Genomic DNA, 22,661 nt, shown 5'->3' on the forward strand with positions numbered 1-22,661 from the left:
CAATTGAAAAGGTTTAGTGTAGTCTGGGAGTCCCAAAGCCGGAGCTGATACCAGTGCTGTTTTCAAAGAGGAAAATGACTGTTTAGCCTCTTCACTGAGTGAATATGGTGTGTTGGCAATACAGTCATATAAAGGCTGCATGAGTTGACTTGCATGTATGATCCACTGTCTACAGTGTGAAACAATACCTAGGAAAGCACGCAGCTGTTTGTGATTCCTGGGTTCAAGCATGTTACGTATGGCTTCCGTACGTTGAGGTGTGAGGTGTCTGATGCCCTGTGATATGCAGTGACCTAAAAACACGACTGTTTGTTGACAAGCCTGGAGTTTCTGTCTATTTACTTTACAGCCTTCTTGCGCTAGGAAAATTAAGAAATTAACAGTTGAGGTAACTGCCGTCTGCTCATCAGGGCAACAAATAAGTAAGTCATCTACATACTGTAGAATGACTACTCCTGGTTCTGGGATGAAATTTTTTAGCACGGTCTGCATTGCTTCAGAGTACAAAGTTGGTGAGTGTACCATACCTTGTGGCAATCTTGTCCATGCTAATTGTTTACCCTTGAATGTAAAGGCAAACAAATGCCAACAGTTCTTATGTAGTGGCACAGAAAAAAAATGCGTTTGATAAGTCAATTACCGTAAAATATGCAGCAGTGCTGGGAATTTGAGACAGTAAGGTATGAGGATTCGGTACCACAGGGGTGACCGGTGCCAAAACCTTATTGATTTCCCGTAAGTCGTGCACCATGCGATATTTCACCATAGTTTCTTTGGAGGACACTTTCTTTTTAACAGGATATAAGGGTGTATTGGCGGGTGACCTGATTTCTACCAAAACATCTTGTAACACATAATCCTGAATTTGTTGAGAAATCGCCTGTTCTTGCTGGGCGCTGATGGGGTATTGCCTAAGCTGAGGTAATATGGTTCCCGGGGCAGTTTCTAACAGTATAGGAGCTACTGATAAAAATCCTACATCAGTGTCTCCTTTTGCCCATAGGCTGTCAGGAACCCGAGACAAGTCAATTTTTGCTTGTTGAGTGTAAATTTCGGGAAAATCCTCCATTGCCTGTATTCTAACATATGGTTCCAGAGTTTCTGCATCTTCAGGGATGGTCAGCATAACTGTGCCATCTTCTCTAAAATGGATGTTTGCATGCATTTTACTTAAGACATCAGTACCCAACAAGCAGGTAGGTGCACCTTTAGCAAATAAAAATTTGGATACAAAAGTTTTAGGGCCAAAGCTCACATTTAAAGGTTTTGTAAAGGGCAACGCCTGAATTTTACCATCATACCCTTCTGCATATGTAACCTTTGTCAACTTGTATTATTGGTCTTCTAGAAGGAAGAGAGACCTGCATAACTTTCAGTCATTCTGAGCTGTCTGTTTGATCAGGCACTGGGTTATTTATCCTATTTTTGGGTACAAAGGTTCCTGAATCTATATCTGTTTTTCTCTTCCTACATTCCCTTTGGAAATGTCCTGGCTTCTTACAGTAATGACAAGTAAACTTTTGATTAGCAGAGCCAGTATTAGCCTGTGCAATTCTTACTGGCTTAGAATTTTCTCTTAAGTCCATTTCTATCCCTACAGCTTTCTGTCTAGCCAGGTGTGGATCTTCCAAGGTTCTCCAATCAGGGGTTGCGGCCTTAAGCTTTTCCTTCACTTTTGCAGACAATCCATCTATAAAGGTTTTTGTAACTAACCTCATCATTCCTGGAGCAGTTAGATCCATGCCTTCATCTCTGAAATTATTTTCTACACTTAGATAATATTCGTCTACTGATTGTCCAGATTTCTGAGCCACCACTCCCGTTGTTCCTCTCTGCCTCTGTCTCTCCCTCATGAAAACCATTAAGTGATCTACAAATTGTGTACCTGATTCTATCGTGTGTAAGGCACCATCTCCTGCTTGGGGCCTATGTACCTGTAGATTTGCTAATAGCTCCTGGAAGAGTCCAGGAGTCATTTTCATTCTACATAATTCTTCTCCATCTGCCCAAACTCCAGCGTGAGTCTGCATAATTTGCTGTATATATTGTGCAAATCTAACTGGACACTGGGTGGGATCTGGTGCGTTATGCAAGAGAGACATGCCTTCAGCGGGGGACCAAGGGAAATATTGTCGAGTTTGGTGATATCTAGTTCCCATTACTCCGTCAGCACCAGGTTCCCTAAAGGGTCTTGGTACTACCCTAACAGGGGCAAGTACAGCGCCATGTCTAGGTGTACCACAGGCTAGGTAATCATTTCTCCAGTCTGGATTTTGTTGTCCACAGTGCGGACATACCCATCCTCCTGGTCCGGCTAAACTTTGAGGTGGTGTTTGGAGAAAAGATGGGGCATGTGGGTTAAGGTATGGGGGTGGGGTATTTTTAGATTCCACATTTTGTTTTTCTCCACAGCCTGTGGGTCTAATACACCACTTTTTACTCTGTTGATTATATGTCCATCCCTCATTTTCTGCTACCCTAGAGACATCAATCAATGCTTGGATCTGATCTATCCATTTCTTGTCTCTGATTATGCCTTTTTTCCTTTCCTGAATTCCTTCCCATAGTTTTCTACTAAAAGCTTCTGCCCTAGTAACTCCAAACTTACTAAAAATCTTTTTCAGCCCCTTAGTGGCATCTTCACCACTTCTCTCCTTTATGATAGTATAGATATCTAATTCTTCTGGTTCCGACTTTGTTTGCTTATTCCCCATTTTCTTATCCTGAGCTTTCTTGCCCTAGGTGGCGTTTGGGTATGAGAATACCTCGTTACCTTCTTCCTAAGGAGCTAGGATGTTTAAACTGTGTTGATGTAAGAAAATCCTGATTCCTACACCTATAGCAAACAACACAAATGCAACCAGACAGAAAAAGAAAAAGAACATACAACGTATCTTGTCCCAGGCTAATTTATCTGTCCTGGGCTTATACTATCACACACAACGTATTCTTGTCCCAGGCTAATTTATCTGTCCTGGGCTCATACTATCATACACTTATCCGTCACCAGGTTTTTGTCAAAGACAGGATCAGAGATTGAACATAGGCGCGGAGGTCTCCCCGAAAGGACGCAACCACGTTGCCCAGTGGGACAGTCACTTCTTCTGTTTCAACCCCCTGGGCGGCTTATAGGGCTATTCCCAACTTCCACACACCTTCTATTCACATTCACTCTCATTCAATGCCGTACTCCGTGAGGTGATCAATTCCTAAATAGTTCAAGAACCCGAGCTATAGGTATCCTCCTCTACTAGAACTACCCGCTAAAGAACACGACACAGAAAATCTTACGGACAGTGCAGGGCAGATATAAGAGATCTAACAGTGTCTCTTACCTGGCCAGGTTTTTGTTCATCTGCCGTCCATTATCCCAGATTCTCTTTTCGTTCGTATTCTGCCGGTGTTCTTGAAGGAATACACAGACCTCGGGTCCCTGTTCGGGCGCCAGGAAATGTCGGGATCACACTCAGTGTGCTTATATCTGCCATTTCCTATATAATAATTGCCAGTTGGGACTTCTGGCCGCTGTCCCCGAATCCCATAAGGCACAGCGGCAGTCACTTGCGCCTGCGCAAATGACATACAGGGTGTCCAGCGATTGCTGGCCGGTGCTGCGGGTGTCCCCGGTGCCCATATTTCCGGAGATCACGGCACATGGAACCGTGGAAGTGGGAGGGCTCTGGCCTGTCGCAAAATGCCGGCAGAGCCCCGGGCAGCGCCGGACACCCACGCAGCACCGCTGGGCACCGGAGACACCCGCAGCAACCGCCGGGCACCCAGAGACAACCTCGCAGCAGCGCGCCACACATCAGAGCCCCCCCCTCATCCCAGCCTGCGGCCTGTAGCATCACCCCACTCCTGCCTCCTCCAGCAGTGACCCTGGGACCCCCTTTCACCGCAGCCACCACCCCCGGAAAGCAATAAGATGCAAGGAATATAAGAAGCACCACCATTTTATTAAAAAATATTTTTTTCTTATTTTTCCTCCTCAAAATTTGGGGTGCGTCTTATAATCCAAAGCGTTTTATAATCCGAAAAATATGGTATGTTGGAAAGCGCAAACAGTGTGAGACATGTCCGCTGCTCCTATCAGTACTACTAAGCATGCACAGATGTTAATTTCACCGCACTCCGGATGCGATAGCATTGGGCCTATTTCTATTGTACAATGAGTAGTGCTGACAACGCTAACTGTAGCTGCTCTATGCATTCCCACATGACAGAGCTTCCTGGGAAGAAAAAAGTTAATTTTCTCCTGGTAGCCACTTTTAGTAAGACAGCAAGACGTAACACTATTTACTCCCAGATTAACCCTATATTTGAAGGTAAATAACTTGAACTTGAGACATCTCCTTTAAAATCATAAGCATAATATATGAAACCCTAAGTTTAAAGTGCTTTAGAATACGTTGTCATTAGCATAAGATGAATATTATAAGGCAGAGGTCCCCAACTCCAGGCCTCGAGGGCCGCCAACAGTGCAGGTTTTCAGGATTTCCTTAGTATTGCACAGGGGTTGGAATAATCACCTGTGCAGATGATCACATTACCACCGATGCAATACTAAAGAAATCCTGAAAACCTGCACTGTTGGCGGCCCTCGAGGCCTGGAGTTGGGGACCACTGTTATAAGGCCACAGGTATTGAGCTGGGTTATGTTTTTTTATGATTTAAAATTTGGCTCATATGTTGAAGTCTTAGGGATCATTCACATGTGACTTTCACGTATGAATACGGTCAGTTTTTTTTCATGGATAGCACTTTTACCTGTGACAGTCTATTGGATTTTTTGCAAACCGAGTGGTCTGTGAAAAATCTCAGTCACATATCCGATATTGATCCGAGTGTCAGATTAAACACGGCAATGGAAGTCTATGGGCCAGTGAAAAAACTGGACTGCACTAGGATGCCATCTATGTGCGGTCTTTTTCCCTTCAGTGATAGATAGAAGGTGGAGAAACTTTTCTTTTTCTCATTAGTGCAAAAAAGCTGATGAAACTCTGACCAAATTCAGATGAAACTCTGATGAAAATCACTGATGATACTTTGTCCATTTTCTCGTATGTAAAAAAACCCCCTGATGTCGAAATGAGGCCGGTATGTGCACACGATGTGGATTTTGCTGCGCATCCGCAGCTGCAGATCCGCAGCAGTTTCCCATGAGTTTACAGTACAATGTAAGCTTATGGGAAACCAAAAACGCTGTGCACATTATGTGGAAAAAAAGCGCGGAAACGCAGCGGTTTACATTCCGCAGCATGTCACTTCTTTCTGCGGATTCCGCAGCGGTTTTACAACTGCTCCAATAGAAATCCGCAGTTGTAAAACCGCAGAAAAACCGTGATAAATCCGCAGCGGTTTCCACTGCGGATTTATCAAATATGCTGAAAACTGCTGCGTAAAAATCCGCAGTAGATCAGAATACTTGTGCACATAGCCTTAGGCTTCGGAGTGCAGTCTAATTTTTTTTTATAGTCACATAGACTTTCATGCACTCAGATCATTATCAAACATTTCTACGGAATTTTGCACTGACCACTCAGTCCGCAAAAAATATCACTGACATGTGAACAGCTCCATAGCCTATCACGCATAGCACTTGTATGTGAAAACCGGACGGGTGAATGAGCTATAAGGTTGAGTTCCCATAATGAGCTTTTGACGCTGCATATTTTTTTCTGTCAAAAACGCAGCATCTTACATTTCCAGCAAATTGGGTGGGATTTATAGAAATCTCCTGTCCCCTGTGGTTTTTTTATGCATTGTAAACTGACCTGCAGTGCGTGTTTCAATTCCGCCGCATGCCAATTCTCTCCCATAGATGTTCATTAGATGAGGAAATCCGCAGGTAAAAAACACAAGTGCACTTTTGCTTTGGAAATGTATCAAAAATGCGTTTAATCCTAACTGAAGTATATCAATGAAGTTTTGTCAAAGCCAAATACCAGGAAGTATCTAAAGAAAGCAGTCTTATTTCAGGCATGACACACAAACAAGGGACAAAAAACACAATAAAAACGCATATTAAAAATACGAAAGTAACCCAATTTAAATAATAGGTGGAGAAATTCTGTAGCTTCAAAAATCAAAAGTTCATCGTGGTAAACATAGCCTTAGGCCGGATTCACAGCAGTGTATAGCATGCGATGCGATATGCTAATGACCCTCGTCTCCTGCTCTGCTGCAAGTGGGAGCCGAGTGTCATGCTACTGTTCTCCGAGCCTCTCGTATGACATGATCAGAGCACATCTGCAGAGGAGACGGAGAAAGTAATTTCTCCATCTCCTCTACTGCCGATGTCGGCGGGAATCGCACTGTACTATGGTGATATTCGAGTACACTGTGATGTTTCACAGGCACCAATAGACTTGTATGAGTGCATGCAATCCAATACTCGCAGCATACCGAGATTGTTTTCTTATGCTGAATCAGCATGACAAAATAATAGCAGATGTGCGCTGCCCCATAGAATGACACTGGTCCAAGTGCAATCCGATTTCTTGCCTGATTTATTCGCTTGTGTGATCGAGCCCTTAGGCTGAATTCTCATGTTAACCATTTTGTTGCAGAAACTTGTGCATCTAAAAGTCAGTCTCTATTCATCTGAATGGAGCCGTTTCAGATGAAAGGCATAGATGCAGAAGTTTCTGCAACAAATACTGAAGCAAATACCCTGCAGAATGTGAACAGACTGCAATGTTTTTTCGCTATATCATCTGGCAATACTAATCTCTGCTTTTTTGTTTGCCCAGTGCCACAACAGAGTCATGTTTAAACAGTTCCTACAAGCCCGTGCCCTCCAGTATCTCCAGATCGACAGCTGCAGATTGGGGAGTGTGAATGAAAACCTGTCTGTTCTGCTCATGGCCAAGAAATTCAATAGTAAGACTATGATTATAAACCAGAAGCAGCGGAGGAAACACAACTGCTACAGGGCATCATAGTGCTGAGTGTTCAGCTCTGATATGAAGTCTTTTCGCCAGTATATTCGCACTCCTCGTTATTGAAGAATAATGCTGGACCTGTATTCTTTTGTTAGTCGATTTAAAAAGTTTCAGGGCCGTGCTGATTAATGTTAGGCCGGGATCACACACAGCGAGATACGGCCGAGTCTCGCAGGTTAAAACCAAGCTCTGGCACCGGCACTCCGGAGCGGAGCGTGTGGCCACACAGCAATACATGGAGCTGCACGCTCCGCTCTGGAGCGCCGGTGCCAGAGCTTGTTTGTAACCTGCGAGACTCGGCCGCATCTCGCTGTAGTGTGACTCCGGCCTTACAATTTATTATTTCACCCTTCACACAGACATAGAGCTAGGTATGAGGTTATGGTAGTTAAAATGCGTCAAAACTACATGAAGAGTTGCTGGTCTTTTTGCTATGTGAAATGGTTTTTCCATTTTTTACAGGTTAACATTTTTATTATGTTTCACCTGAAAAAAAAATTCTACATGACAAAACTGTTGCAACTTATGGTAAAACCTGTGTACAAATCATTCTTCAAATTCGAGGCTCTGAAGAAACCTAAGGTTTGATATGAGCTGTATAACAATTCAGCTCACCTGGGGGCATTCTTTGCGTCTGGAGGAGAGAAGGTTTTTCCACCAACATAGAAGAGGATTCTTTACTGTTAGGGCAGTGAGAATCTGGAATTGCTTGCGTGAGGAGGTGGTGATGGCGAACTCAGTCGAGGGGTTCAAGAGAGGCCTGGATGTCTTCCTGGAGCAGAACAATATTGTATCATACAATTATTAGGTTCTGTAGAAGGACATAGATCTGGGGATTTATTATGATGGAATATAGGCTGAACTGGATGGACAAATGTCTTTTTTCGGCCTTACTGACTATGTTACTATGTAATGTACTAGATGGTGGCCTGATGCTATCGCATCGGGGGGGCGGTAATGTCACGATGGGGGAAGGCTTTGCAGCGTTGAGAATTTCTCCCCCATGTGTTCACCGACCTCTTCACTCTCTTTCCCCATGTGCTGTCTTCTCCCGTCTGTGCTCTCTTCTTTGACCTGTGTATCCCATGTGCTATCCCCGGTGTCTGCTGTCTCTCTCCTTCCTGTGCTGTGTCCTCCCCTCACGTGCTGACCCGTTTGAGCTGTCTCCCCCCTGTGCTGTCTCTCTCACCCCTGTGCGCCTTCTCTCTCCCCATCTGCTGTCTTCCCCTCTCATGTCATCTCTTCTTTGACTTGTGTGATACTGATATTACAGCAGGAGATCGTAGAGGAAACATTTTGTGATGTAAAATATTGTTTAAAAACAGTCAGTGAAATATTTTGCCTGACAAAATGAATCCTCTGTGATCCCCTGCTGTAATGTCAGTATTGTCTTTTGCTTCCTCCCCTGCCCAGCAGATGTGGTATGCTCCGTACACGGTCAGACACAGACAATTTTTAAAATGAACTTTCGTTTGTGGGAAAACCCATTTAATGTGACCAGCTTCCTCTGAGGCTGCATACGGTGTATGTGTGGTGCGTACAGCATATACAGTGTGTGTATGTGTGGTGCGTACGGCATATACAGTGTTTGTGTGTGGTGCATACGGCATATACAATGTGTGTATGGTGCGTACAGCATATAGTGTGTTTGTGTGTGGTGCGTACGGCATATACAGTGTGTGTGTGGTGCGTACGGCATATACAGTGTGTATGTGGTGCAACAGTGTTCCGCTGGTGGTACAGTGCAAGAGGCTGGTACCAACCACCAGCAGTTTCCTTATTGAGACACCCATCACTTGGGTGTCCCAATATGGCGGTCGGTGAACTTCCGCCGCTTGGAATTCTGAGATCCGGACACATCTGGATGGAACATTATGTGAAGGCATTAGAAGGTAAGTATATATTAAGATTTGTATATATCAACATACTACATATATGTACATAGTATTTATGTTGTATGTAACACTAAATATTTATAACATACACACTACATACATACTACATACATATAGAATACATACTACATACATAACATACAATATACATGCTGTATCCATTTAACATACACACTACATACATGCAACATACATACACAGTACATACATACCACATACACACTACATACAACATACATACAACATACAAACAAACATGCAACATATTAGTACCACCTATTAATGGATTCATCTAGAATGTGAAAAATGTGTTAACTAAAACGTTCCTTTTATGGAGTCCATAGGCAACACACAAACAAGTCAACAATCAATTGTCTTATCGGATAGCAAACATGGGAATTTTCAGCATACCATTAATTACACAACTAAATGACCAGATTGCCCTATAAAAATAATTTCTAATAGCATAGCCACATATTGTATGCCACAATGAAATGTGATATGTCTAGAAATTATAATTTGCTTCCTTTCCTATTACAGAATATTCAATTTCCACAATAGTTTTCAGCAGCAGTTTAATGGAATGTTTAAAACAATACCCGGTGACGGTTTAAGGATTTCGAAACCTATTCAAGCAATCTGTTAGCAAAACCCGAGCCCTGTGTTAAGAAGACATCAGGACCCCGATACATCAAGACCGGCAATTTTCTGCCTGTGTTTTATAAATTAGGACCATCTGATCGTGTACCCCATATATATCTTACTCCAGTCCGTGACTGGTAAAGGGAACATCAAAGCTTGCCATGAATTATAAGAGCCATGGTGTTGCGCTCCCCAGTCCTGCTCCAGCTCTGCCCATTTTGGCAAAAGTGGGAGAAACTGGTGTGAAAAACGTCAAAGTCACAAAATTATTGCAACTTTAAGTTATGCCAATATTTAGCAACTTTTTAAATCAATTCATGCCAGAGTTCTGACAAAATTGTTTTGGTGAATTGAGGCCCAAGTCTCTAATATCTTACAAACCTTAAAAAGGAAGATCAGGTTGCCGGTTTAGAAATCTGTTTCAGTCTCGATCACATAGAGGGTGGATTAACTGTGAGTAAAGAGATTCCAAGGAATACATTTTTTATTTTGTCCCTGGAATTGGAAAAATAGTGTGTTCGACTTCCTGAAGGGTTGAGTTCACTGAACGTTAAGTAGGACTCTCCCGACGGTGAAGGTGACTGTAAACATTGTCCAGTGCGCACAAGATTTCCTGAAACAGGTTAAAAGAAGTCGCTTTCAAAATAATTCTAGCAATAACCAATCAGATCCACCACTTAGACAACTCTTCCGGCTCTGATTGGTCATAGGCATCGCATGACATCAAAATAGCAGATTTACAGCAGCAGTTTGTGGGCATGTGTTGGGGGACTCATCAAGCATGGTGCAACTTTGTTGATAAATTTGGTGAATCTATATCAGCTAAGAGTTGGCATCGATTCTTGCTAAAAAATGCACCATTCTTTTAACTTAAAAAATAGTACACCTGTTACCCATGCCCGCTCCTGTTTAGCGCCACCCACTTCAGTGTAAAAAACAAAAAGGTTTACAATAAAAGCATGTCAGTGAAGAATATAACTAGACCTGTATTAAGTGTGCTTGTCTGCTTTTATTCAGTTCCCGTCTGCCCACATGCTGGAGGAGTTGGACTCTGTGAACTGGTGCAACACTTGATCATATTTGATTACATCTCCATATCAGGAAACCTAGAAAACAGGTGTGTTCACCATGATGTAGCTATGTGACTGAATTTCACTGGTCATCACTGGATTTTATGTAGATTAATTTAAGACTTTCACAGTAATCTCTAGGAAATGCTATCATTTTATCATAAACCATTGTGACTCCAATCTCTCCTAAAGGTACCGTCACATTTAGCGACGCTGCAGCGATCTAGACAACGATGCCGATTGCTGCAGCGTCGCTGTGTGGTCGCTGGAGAGCTGTCACACAGACAGCTCTCCAGCGACCAACTATGCGAAGTCCCCTGGTAACCAGGGTAAACATCGGGTTACTAAGCGCAGGGCCGCAGCGTTCAGGTAAATGCCAGCACCCTGCAGGTTAGTAACGCTATTAACCTGCAGATTAACCCCTTATCTGCATATTACTAACATTTTTACTGGTGACAGGTTCCCTTTAAATCAGGGGTGGGGATCCACACGGCCCACGATGACATTTTCTGCAGCCCAGGGCAGATTCTCAGGGACCGCAGTGCTTGAGCTGGCAGATCTGTTTTGCCAGTCGACGGCCCTTTAACGTCTTCTTACCCTTTGAGTACGCACACACAATGTTCACTACTAAACACTGAGGCGCATGCAGTGAAAGTGCTAGCGTCAGGAATTACTTTGTGGGCGGAGTTAGTGCACAATTTATACTGCCCCCAAAGGATGGTATAAATGTCCAAAAGGCCTTTGAAATTAAAAAGGTCATTGTCCCTGATTGAAATGATTCCACCTCTCAGTGGCGACAGCTTAAGACCCCCATTTCTCTGTCTTGTAGGATGTGCGAATATGTGGATCATCTACATGAACACTTTAAACACCCTGTGGCTATCCGCAATGCAGCTTATGTGCCTCCAGAGGTAATGTAAATCCTTTCAGCCATGTCACAGATATGTATTGTTACTCACAGACGACAACACGGAACACGCAAAGGTCTGAGAAAGTATTTTATTTGGTTTTGCACATTAGAGCTAAAAACATTTTCTAAATATGCAAAATTGAGTCTGTGTGAGATGGCTACTGAAGTCTTACTCATCCTTCCGCCAGTTTAGGAATATTACCACTCATAATCAGTACCAACGAAACAGAAAATATTGGCTGCAATATGCCGATGCTTTAGCTTTATTGTACCTGGGCCACGGCTGCCATTGGAGCACCAATGAGCCACTCAACGTGCGTAAAGGCAATTTAGATACAGGGCTAGGGAAGCAAACCGAATCCTTTCCTGAAGATATGGAAGCCAAGCTTAAAGACTGGACTACCTCCTACCACACATGCAGATAAAAATACTGACGAACAATCATTCTCACCTTTTTCAGGATCCAGGATATTCCACAGAAATGAAGGAAGAGTCTGTGACATTATATGAGTTTCCAGGTGGAAGTATCTGGCAGCAGCTAATTCATGAGAAAAAGATTGAAATCTAGAAGATCTAGTCAAAGATGAGCGAGCAGTTTTGGATTTCCTGAATATGCAACAGAAAAATACAGCCAAAAGTAATGTGATTTAGTAGTCGGTCCAGAACAAATGTAACATATGCAGCCTAGCAATAAATCTAGAACATTTGTCTTCATTCAGATTTATTTTATTTAATATTGCGCTCATACTTTCATCTAGTTTAGCTTATAAGGCGTACAAGGTGGCCTAAAATTAATTATGGTGACGCTGAATGCTTATTCAGTGGGTCATTCACATGTTGCCTTGCTAGGTCACGTCACTAGGATGGGGGTGGTTTGATTTGTGAGAGACCCCTGTGCTATACCTGTGAAGGAGCAGCAGGTTCCTTAATTTAAAGGATTAGTAGGGGTTCTGGTGGTTGGATTCCCATGGTCAAAAAAGGATGACATATTCTAATGACGTCTTCACTTTAAAAGGGTGTTCCCAGCTCAAAATCATATTCCACTATGTAGTAATAATAATAGAAAACACCTCCAATTAGAAATGTAGTATAGTTTTTCTGATTCTTTCCTCATGTGCAGGTGTTGCAGTAGCTTAGGTACTCACGGTTACGACCACTAGCAACTGGCTGTCACTATATCAGTGGTCGTAACTTTGGATATCTAAGGTCCTGCATATGAGGAAAGAGACATAGCGAGTCAGAAAAACTATATTACATTTCTAATTGAAGATCTTTTCTAATATTATTATTACATCTATTACATAATGGGATAGGATCTTGGAGATGGGAATACCACTTTAACATCATAGAAATAGTTGACATAAAAAAGCAGTAACAGCCCTAATCACACATTTCTTCTGACAATTCTTGTTTTAATTTATATGCATCTCTCAGGTTGTTCTCATTTTACTTTCATAAATCAATAGCATACAAGAAAAGAAAACATCATACTATATCTTGAGCTTCTTTCTCTGCCAGGACTGATCATTAGTGATGAGGACAAGTGCTCGTTACTCAAGTTTTCTGAGGGTGCTCGATTATTGCGAGTGTTTGAGTGACATATTAGAGTCCCCGCAGCCGCATGTTTTACGTCTTTTAGCCACAAAAAATGCAGGGATTGTCTCACATATATGGGCAATCCCCACATGTTTTGTGGCTACCCAACAGCTCTGAAACATGTGGCTGCAGGTAATCAAACATGTCAGTCGAGCACCTGCATATATTAAGTTGACAGATCCGTTTTAAGATCAATATCTTTGTTTTTGAACTAGGCTATTTTGAGCCTTTTGGACAAAGCAGTTTTTATTTTCACATTCTTGAAGCCATAGTATTTTTAGATTTTTGGCAACTAGCTAACTTTTGTTTTTTACATTTTTCCAGGATGAATTGTATTTACCAGTGGCGTCATTTTCGGGACCATTAATATTTTTTAAAAAATTTCCTTTATTCACAAGCTGCACAAATAAGGTGTTACCTTTATTCTGTTGGTCAGCGACATTATGGCGGTATCACACTTATAGTTGTATGTTTTACTACAAGAAATACGGATTGAAAAAAACAAACAAAATCAGTGTTACCATTATCTAAGATCTATACGTTTTTACAATTTTCCATCAAAGGAGCTCTATGAGGACTTACCTTTGCACGAGAAGTAGTTTTTAGTGATTCAATTTTGGGACATATATAACTTTTTGATTACACTTTTTGGGTAGTGAAATTTCCAAAAGAAGCATTAAAAAAAAAAATGGGGGTGGGAGGAAGGGGTGGGGTAGGTGAGATGATTGCTGGTTTGTCATATTCTGAGACCCATACTTTTTATTTTTCCGTACACAGATGTGTGAGGGGTTTTGCAAGGGAAACTGTAGTTTTCACTACTGCCAGTTTGGGATACAAACAACTATTTGCTCTCTATTTTTGTGAGGCCGGATGAGCAAGATCCAAACAATTCTGGCAAGTTATTTTTTTCCTTATAGCATGCACCATATAGAATGAAAGTGATACAATTATAATCTTTTGCATAACAAGCTGTAGTATTTATTGGTAATATTTTGAGATGTGTACAGCTTTATCACTTATTTATTTGAGGCGGGATAAATAGATGCCAATTCTGGCAGTTTTATGTTTTGTTTTTTTAAATAATTTTCTCTATCATGTGGGATGAATAATGGTAGTGTTCGAATATACAGTGGTTTACGAAATGATTCACCACCTTGGCTTTTTACTTCACATGTGTTTAAATATTTTGTAATCTGATTTGCGTGTGGTGCATCAGCGCTAAATAGTCTAAGTTAGTGAAGTGAGAAATATAGGCAAAAATGTATTTTTTAGAATAAAATAACTAAAAGTTGGCATGTGTAATCACCCCTTTTGTGATGAAGCCCCTAAAAATTCCTGGTGCAAGCAATTAAGTTCATAAATCACATGCTCAGTGAAAGGAAGTCCATCTGTGTGGAATCTGGAGACTGTCACTATATACACACTTTTTCTGAACGGCCACAGAGGCTGCAACACTTAAGAGGCACCACTAACCAAAAACACCATAACGAGCAAGGAGATCTCCAAACAATTCAAGAACAAAGTTGTTGAGAATATGTGAGGATTCCTTGGAGCAACATCAAATCCATTATTATCAAATGGAAAGAACATGGTACCACAACAAGCCTGACAAGAGAGCTACCCACCAAAACTCTCAGACCAAGGTGGGCATTAATCAGAGAGGCAGCACAGAGACCAAAAGTGACCCTGAAGGAGCTGCAGAGTTCCCAAGCAGAGACTGGAGTATCTATCCATACTACCACAATAAGCGGTACAGTCCACAGAAATTGCTTTTATGGCAGAGTGGGCAGAAAAATGGTAATTAGACCTACCAGTAATTGTTTTTCCAGGAATCCATCCTGACAGCACCTATGGAGGCCATCCTTCTTATCCTTACTAGGACAGGAAACAGGGAGAGGTTAAAAGGACCCTCCCATCTCCATCCCTCAGTGTCTTTTCTATGTACCAGGATGGATGCAACAGAATTTTTTGATCATTCTTTATACAAATGTTACATCACAGAAGTATAGAATTTCTCAGAAGGGCGGGAACTAGCAGTGCTGTCCGGATGGATTCCTGGGAACACAATTGCCAGTAGGTCTAATTACCATTTTCCAGGTCATCAATCCTGTCAGCACCTATGGAAAATACCAAAGTATGGTGATCTAGGGTGAGACCACTGTGTGAAGAACCTTCCTACTGAAGGCCACTTGCCCTGAGACTACGTCTAGCTTGTAATGTCTCAAGAAGGTACTCAGACTGGACCATGTTGCAGCCCTAGAGATCTAATGCACTAATGCCTCCCCCCCCTTTCTGCCCATGAAGTGGCTAAGGCTTTAGTTGAATGGGCTTAGAGTCTCAGGTGTTTTTCCTTCAACCTCGTAAGCCAGACTAATCGTGGATCTGATCCACCTTGCTATTGAGAAATTTGACACCTTTTTTACCCCCATTTGATCCCCCATATTGCACAAAAGTTTGTGTTCTGTCTCCAGTCCCTAGTTGCTTCAAGGTAGTGGAGAACAATGTCTAGAGAAAAAGGACTGTTCCTTGTGGTTTCTAGGGTGCTGGCAGGAGGGTAGTACGACTTTCTGGTTTATATTTGGGGTTGACGCCACTTTGGGGAGAAAAGCAGAGTCAAGCCTCAAGACTAATCGGTACTCAAATATCCGTAGATAAGGGTCCTTGACAGACAGGGCCTGCAATTCTTCTACCCTTTTGGCTGATGTAATCGCTACTCGGAAAGCAGTTTTAAATGAAAGTCTTCTAATGTCCATACTGCTAACTAGTTCATATGGCTGCTTACAAAGTGCATTGAGCACCAGGTTTAGATTCCAAGGTGGGACAGATTTCCGAATACTTGCATGGATTAAGAAGCATTAGGTTCGAAACGCGTCTGCCCAAATAACTCTTCCCATATTGGGGGCTTGTGACTTTTATGCTGAATGGACTACTTATTTTAAAGAATTTTCTTAATAAAATCCCTGTCTGCATGCCTCATCCTTCACTGTCCTGGAATGAATGCCTCCCCCGTTTTGTCCCTGTATGCATGTTTTCTATTGAAACAAAACATCCTACCTGTGCACCCTCGGTGCTAGAGCTGTATTTCGTTCCGGCCGCCGGGCTGCAGCTCTTCCTGTGCTCATCGGTCACGTGGTACCGCTCATTAAGGTAATTAAGCTGCGCTCCACGCCTATGGGAGTAGAGACGGGTACATATTCATTACCTTAATGAGCAGTACCACGTGACCGCTGAGCACAGGAAGAGCTGCAGGCCGGCGGTGACCAGAACGAGTTGCAGTGCCAGCACCGGGGTTGTTTGGGAAAGGGGGTTGGGAGAAGGTAGACAAGTATGATGCGTGCTGGAAGCCACTGGCTTTCTGTACCATGACTTGTGTATAAGCAGAGGGGGACGTTTTAGCACAAAAAAAATGTGCTGAAAAACTCGGCTGTTTGCTGTTCACCATAACAGGCTTAGTGATCGCACATCCAATTGGAAAAGTGTTTTAGGTTGAGTACCACAAGGCTCTGTCCTGGGGGGGGGGGGGGGGGGTTGTTTGGGAAAGGGGGTTGGGAGAAGGTAGACAAGTATGATGCATGCTGGAAGCCACAGGCTTTTTGTACCATGACTTGTGTATAAGCAGAGGGGGACGTTTTAGCACAAAAAAAATGTGCTGAAAAACTCGGCTGTTTGCTGTTCACCATAACAGGCTTAGTGATCGCACATCCAATTGGAAAAGTGTTTTAGGTTGAGTACCACAAGGCTCTGTCCTGGCCCTAGTGTTGTTCAACTTTTTTTTATATATAATTTATCTAGATAAAGGAACTGCACATAAACTGATCAAATTTTCAGACGATGCAATGCTAGGAGGGATAGCTAACACTAGAGAAGACAGAGAAAGGATTCAGAAGAATCTAGATAAGCTTGAACAATGGGCAGTGACTAATAGAATGGCATTTAACAGGGAGAAAGGCAAGATTCTATATCTGGGCAAGAAAAACGAAAATTACATCTATAGAATGGGAGGAAAAGAACTAAGCAACAGCACATGTGAAAGAGACTTAGGCCGGCGTCACACTAGCGAGGTGCAGAAAATACGGATTGCACACGGTACAATGATTCTCTATGGCCCAGCTCCTATCTGCCGTATTTTACTGATCCGCATTATACGGTCTTTTACGGCCATAAAAAAAAATCACAGCATGCTGCGTTTGTCTATGGGGGCGAGAAAAATACGGATTACACACGGACCAACAGTGTGACTTGCGAGAAATACGCAGCGGTGTTCTACAGAAAAGCCGGCAATTCAGTGCAGTGTACAGTTAAATCACACGGACAGGTTAGAATAGAATAGGTAGAAAAAATGTCTACACATAGTATAGGTGTGTGTATATATATATATATTTATTACAGCGCTAGATAGGAGAAAAGCCGGTAATTCAATTGCCGGCTTTTCCCTATCTCCTTCTCAAACCCGACATGATATGAGACATGGTTTACATACAGTAAACCATCTCATGTCCCTTCTTTTATTACATATTCCTCTTTAGTAATGTTAGAAGTGTATGTGTGTAAAATTTGGTGTCTCTATTAAAGGGTTAAATCGCGGAAAAAATTGGCGTGGGCTCCCGCGCAATTTTCTCCGCCAGAGTGGGAAAGCCAGTGACTGAGGGCAGATATTAATAGCCTGGAGAGAGTCCATGGTTATTGCCCCCCCTCGCCAAAAACATCTGCCCTCAGCCACCCCAGAAAAGGCACGTCTGGAAGATGCGCCTATTCTGGCACTTAGCCTCTTTCTTCCCACTCCCGTGTAGCGGTGGGATATGGGGTAATGAAGGGTTAATGTCACCTTGCTATTGTAAGGTGACATTAAGCCAGATTAATAATGGAGAGGCGTCAATTATGACACCTACGCATTATTAATCCAATAGTATGAAATGGTTAAGAAAACACACATTATTATAAAGTATTTTAATGAAATAAAGACACAGGTTGTTTTAATATTTTATTATACTCTTAATCCACCTGAAGACCTTTGTCACCTAAAACAAAGTTAAACAAAACAAACAACAATATGCCATACCTTCCATCGTTCAGTCATGTCCCACGCTGTAAATCCATCTGAAGGGGTTAAATCATTTTACACCCAGGAGCTCTGCTAATGCAGCTGTGCTCGTGGCTGTAAAAACCCGGGTAATGAATGGAATGCAGGGGAATGACCTGTAGTTACCTCGAGTCGCGGTGATGCGCCCTCTGCTGGATGTCCTCATATGAACTCTGTACTCCTCCTTCTAGACCTGTCCTCTGCTTTCGACACAGTTGACCACTGCCTCCTACTACAGATCCTCTCCTCCTTTGGCATCAAAGACCTCGCCCTATCCTGGATCGCCTCGTACCTTTCCAACCGCACATTCAGTGTCTCCCACTCCCATACTACCTCCTCATCCCACCCTCTCTCTGTTGGAGTCCCCCAAAGCTCTGTTCTAGGACCCCTACTCTTCTCAATCTATACACTTGGCTTGGGACAACTCATAAAGTCCCATGGATTCCAGTACCACCTCTATGCTGACGACACTCAGATCTACCTCTCTGGCCCAGACGTCACCGCTCTGCTGTCCAGAATCCCAGAGTGCCTATCAGCCATATCCTCCTTCTTCTCCTCTCTCTTCCTCAAACTCAATGTGGACAAATCTGAACTCATCATCTTTCCTCCATCCCACAAATCTCCCTTACTTGACCTATCTATCGCAGTCAATGACATCATGCTTTCCCCTGTACCCGAAGTCCGCTGCCTCGGAGTAACCTTCGACTCTGCCCTGTCCTTCAAACCACACATCCAAGCTCTTTCCACCTCCTGTCGCCTCCAGCTCAAAAATATCTCCAGGATCCGTCCTTTCCTCAACCCCCAATCTACTAAAATGCTTGTGCACGCCCTCATCATTTCCCGCCTTGACTACTGCAACATCCTTTTCTGTGGCCTCCCTGCTAACACCCTTGCACCTCTCCAGTCCATCCTTAACTCTGCTGCCCGACTAATCCATCTCTCTCCTCGCTACTCCTCCGCTTCCCCCCTCTGCAAATCTCTTCACTGGCTCCCATTCCCTCAGCGTATCCAGTTCAAATTGCTAATACTGACCTACAAAGCCATCCACAACCTGTCTCCTCCATATATCTCTGAACTAATCTCTCGATATCTTCCCTCACGTGACCTCCGGTCCTCCCAAGACCTCCTTCTCTCCTCCACACTTATTCGCTCCTCATCCAATCGCCTCCAAGACTTCTCCCGAATATCCCCCATCCTCTGGAACTCTCTGCCCCAACACGTCCGACTATCAACCAGTCGGATCCTTCAGACGGAACCTGAAAACTCATCTCTTCAGGAAAGCCTACAGCCTGCACTGACACCGCTGCTGCCTCATCACCAACGAAGCTACCGCCTCACCAACACCGGAGCTCCTGCAACCCTCACCTCAACCTACTGTCTCCTTCCCCATAATCCTGTAGAATGTAAGCCCGCAAGGGCAGGGTCCTCGCCCCTCTGTATCAGTCCGTCATTGTTAGTTTGTTTACTGTATGTGATATTTGTAACTTGTATGTAACCCCTTCTCATGTACAGCACCATGGAATCAATGGTGCTATATAAATAAATAATAATAATAATGAACTCGGGCGTGGGAAAATATTCTGAAAAGTTCCCAGACTCGAGTTCATACGCTGACACACCATGCCTACGGATGACATACATCATTAGTCAGGCCTCATCTGGAATACTCCAATTCTGGGCACATTTTAAAAAAGATATTGAAAAACTGGAGCAAGTTCAGAGAAGAGCTACCAGGATGGTAAGCGGACTGCAAAGTACAGGTCCTTCTCAAAAAATTAGCATATAGTGTTAAATTTCATTATTTACCATAATGTAATGATTACAATTAAACTTTCATATATTATAGATTCATTATCCACCAACTGAAATTTGTCAGGTCTTTTATTGTTTTAATACTGATGATTTTGGCATACAACTCCTGATAACCCAAAAAACCTGTCTCAATAAATTAGCATATCAAGAAAATGATAATTACTTACGGGTAATTTGATTTTCCAGAACCATGACAGCGCCGCACGTGAGAGATGGCATCCGCCCCCAGGAACAGGAAACCTGTAGCAGAGATATAAGAATGGGGCGGCCCCTCTCTCCTCAGTTTGTTTCCAGAGTATGGAAGATGACCGCTTTGTTAGTACACAGTTATGTATCATATTTACATTTGTATAATCTTTCGTTAGCTTCTGTCTACACACATGTTTTGCATATATACATTTACTTATATACAATAAGTTTTTTTTTTTTTTTTTGTGAATCACACAACCATCACCAAGATAGGGCGGGAATTAATGCGGCGCTGTCATGGTTCTGGAAAATCAAATTACCCGTAAGTAATTATCATTTTTCCCTTCACCATGACAGCGCCGCACGTGAGAGGAAGAAATAGAAGATTCCTAGGGTGGGACGACAGCAGACAACACCTTTCTCCCAAAAGACAAGTCTGATTGACCCAAGTCTAACCTATAATGTCGGAAGAAGGTAGAGGGTGATGACCATACTGCCGCTTTACAAATCTGTTCTATCGAGGCATTAGCCCTTTCCGCCCAGGAAGTGGCTATAGCACACGTGGAGTGAGCCGTAACACCCTGTGGGGGAACTTGACCAGAAAAAGAATACGAAAGTGAAATAGCCGTACGCAACCACCGTGCAATAGTTGCCTTTGAGGCCTTTTTTCCCCTGTTTGTCCCCTGAAAGGTGACAAAAAGGGCCGATGACTGACGCCAAGATTTTGTGGCCTCTATGTATTGAAGGAGGCAGCATCTGACATCGAGACAATGGAAGGTTTTCTCCCCCTGGGATTTTGGTTGGGAACAAAAAGAGGGCAGAATAATTTCCTGGTCTCTATGATATTTAGAATTGACCTTCGGAAGAAAGGCAGGGTCGGTTTTAATATCTACTTTGTCATCATGGAAAGTAGTGTAAGGAGGGTTCACCGACATAGCTTGTAACTCACAAGTACGGCGGGCAGACGTTAAGGCAACTAGGAGGACCGTTTTTAGAGTCAAGGATTTTATTGATATAGAATCAAGAGGCTCAAAGGGGGAAACGGTTAGAGCCTTTAAAACTAAATTTAAATCCCAGGGAGCTACCTTAGGTATTAATTTTGAGGGTCTGGAAGTAAAGGAGGCTCGAATGAACCTATAGACCCAAGGGTGGTCAGCAAGTTTATGATCAAACAGTGCACCAAGGGCAGAGACTTGCACCTTTAAGGTGCTAGTAGACAGACCTTTTTCCAACCCTTTTTGGAGAAATTCAAGAATTTCCTTTACCGGGACCTGTTGACCAGAGTTAGACAACTGTCGCCCCGAGAAATCTAGGAATTTTTGCCAGATTTTCTGGTATTTGTCTGAGGTGACTTTTTTCCTGCTAGCGAGCAATGTGGTCACCAAAGGGCTTGAGCATCCTTTTGCTAACAGAAGTCCCCTTTCAAGTTCCAGGCGGTGAGATGCAACCTGTGAACTTGGGGATGTTGAACTGGCCCTTGGTATAGGAGATCCGGGGCATCCGGAAAGATCCACGGGTCCGAGATAGACATGCGCCTGAGCCATGTGAACCATGCTCTTTTCGGCCAAAAGGGAGCTATGAGGATCACTCGTGCTTTGTCTTCCCGAATTTTCCTGAGGACTGTCGGGATTAATGGTATTGGGGGGAATGCGTATGCTAGATGGAAGTTCCACCGATATAGGAACGCGTCTACCCCCTCCGGGTGTTCTCTTGGGTTCAGAGAATAGAACCTCTTCACCTTCCGATTTTGTTTTGTGGCGAACAAGTCTGTCTGGAACGCCCCAGCTGGCACATATTTTCCCAAATACTCGCTGGTTCAGGGACCACTCCCCCTGATGTAACGTGTGACGGCTTAAGTAGTCGGCTACTTGATTCTCTGATCCTTTCAAGTATGTTCCGGTTAGTGAAAGAAGGTTGTTTTCGGCCCATATAAAAAGTTCTTTGGCCTCTGCCATAAGGGATGTTGATCTTGTGCCCCCTTGGCGGTTTATATAAGCTATCGTTGTGTTGTTGTCGGACAACACCACCACATGTCTTCCCAGAATCCTTTTTCCTATATGAAGAAGTGCTAGTCTTACCGCAGACAATTCTTTTAGATTGGAGGACGCTGTTGTCATTGGGCTCCCCCATTGACCCTGAAGGACCTGATCTCCTAAGTGTGCCCCCCAACCCCACGGACTCGCATCGGTAGTAATGACTACTGGATCTCGTACTGACCATGGCACTGCGTTGGTTAGATTTTCTATTTTCAGCCACCACTCTAGTGAGTTTTGAACCTTTGGTGATAGAAGAATCTTCCGATTCAGATTGTATGGATTTCTTTCTTGTTCGGCTAGTATTTGCCATTGTAACTCTCGTGTGTGGCTTTGTGCCCATCGCGTTGCTGGAATTGTTGCCGTTAGGACTCCTAAGAGTGACATTGCATTCCTCAGAGAGATAGTCTGTTGTAGTTGGAATGACTGTACTCTCTGCTGAATAGATTGAACTTTCCTCTGTGGGAGGACACACTCCTGCTTGACTGAA

The 22,661-nt window shown here is 43.1% G+C and overlaps 1 protein-coding gene across 2 annotated transcripts in view; it reads left to right on the forward strand.

Annotated features, from left to right (window-relative positions):
• ENOSF1 (enolase superfamily member 1) overlaps positions 1-12,175 on the forward strand; it is an 82,935-nt gene extending 70,760 nt beyond the window's left edge. For both annotated transcript variants that reach the window (XM_069731158.1, XM_069731159.1), the window contains 4 exons: positions 6,753-6,882; positions 10,499-10,598; positions 11,381-11,462; positions 11,922-12,175. In XM_069731158.1, coding sequence (XP_069587259.1) covers positions 6,753-6,882; positions 10,499-10,598; positions 11,381-11,462; positions 11,922-12,029 — 420 coding nt within the window. In that variant the 3' untranslated portion in view covers positions 12,030-12,175. The remainder of the gene's footprint in view (positions 1-6,752; positions 6,883-10,498; positions 10,599-11,380; positions 11,463-11,921) is intronic.
• The last annotated feature ends 10,486 nt before the right edge of the window (positions 12,176-22,661 follow it).

This window comes from Ranitomeya imitator, chromosome 6 (genome assembly GCF_032444005.1).
Source record: "Ranitomeya imitator isolate aRanImi1 chromosome 6, aRanImi1.pri, whole genome shotgun sequence".
NCBI classification, from domain to species: Eukaryota; Metazoa; Chordata; class Amphibia; order Anura; family Dendrobatidae; genus Ranitomeya; species Ranitomeya imitator.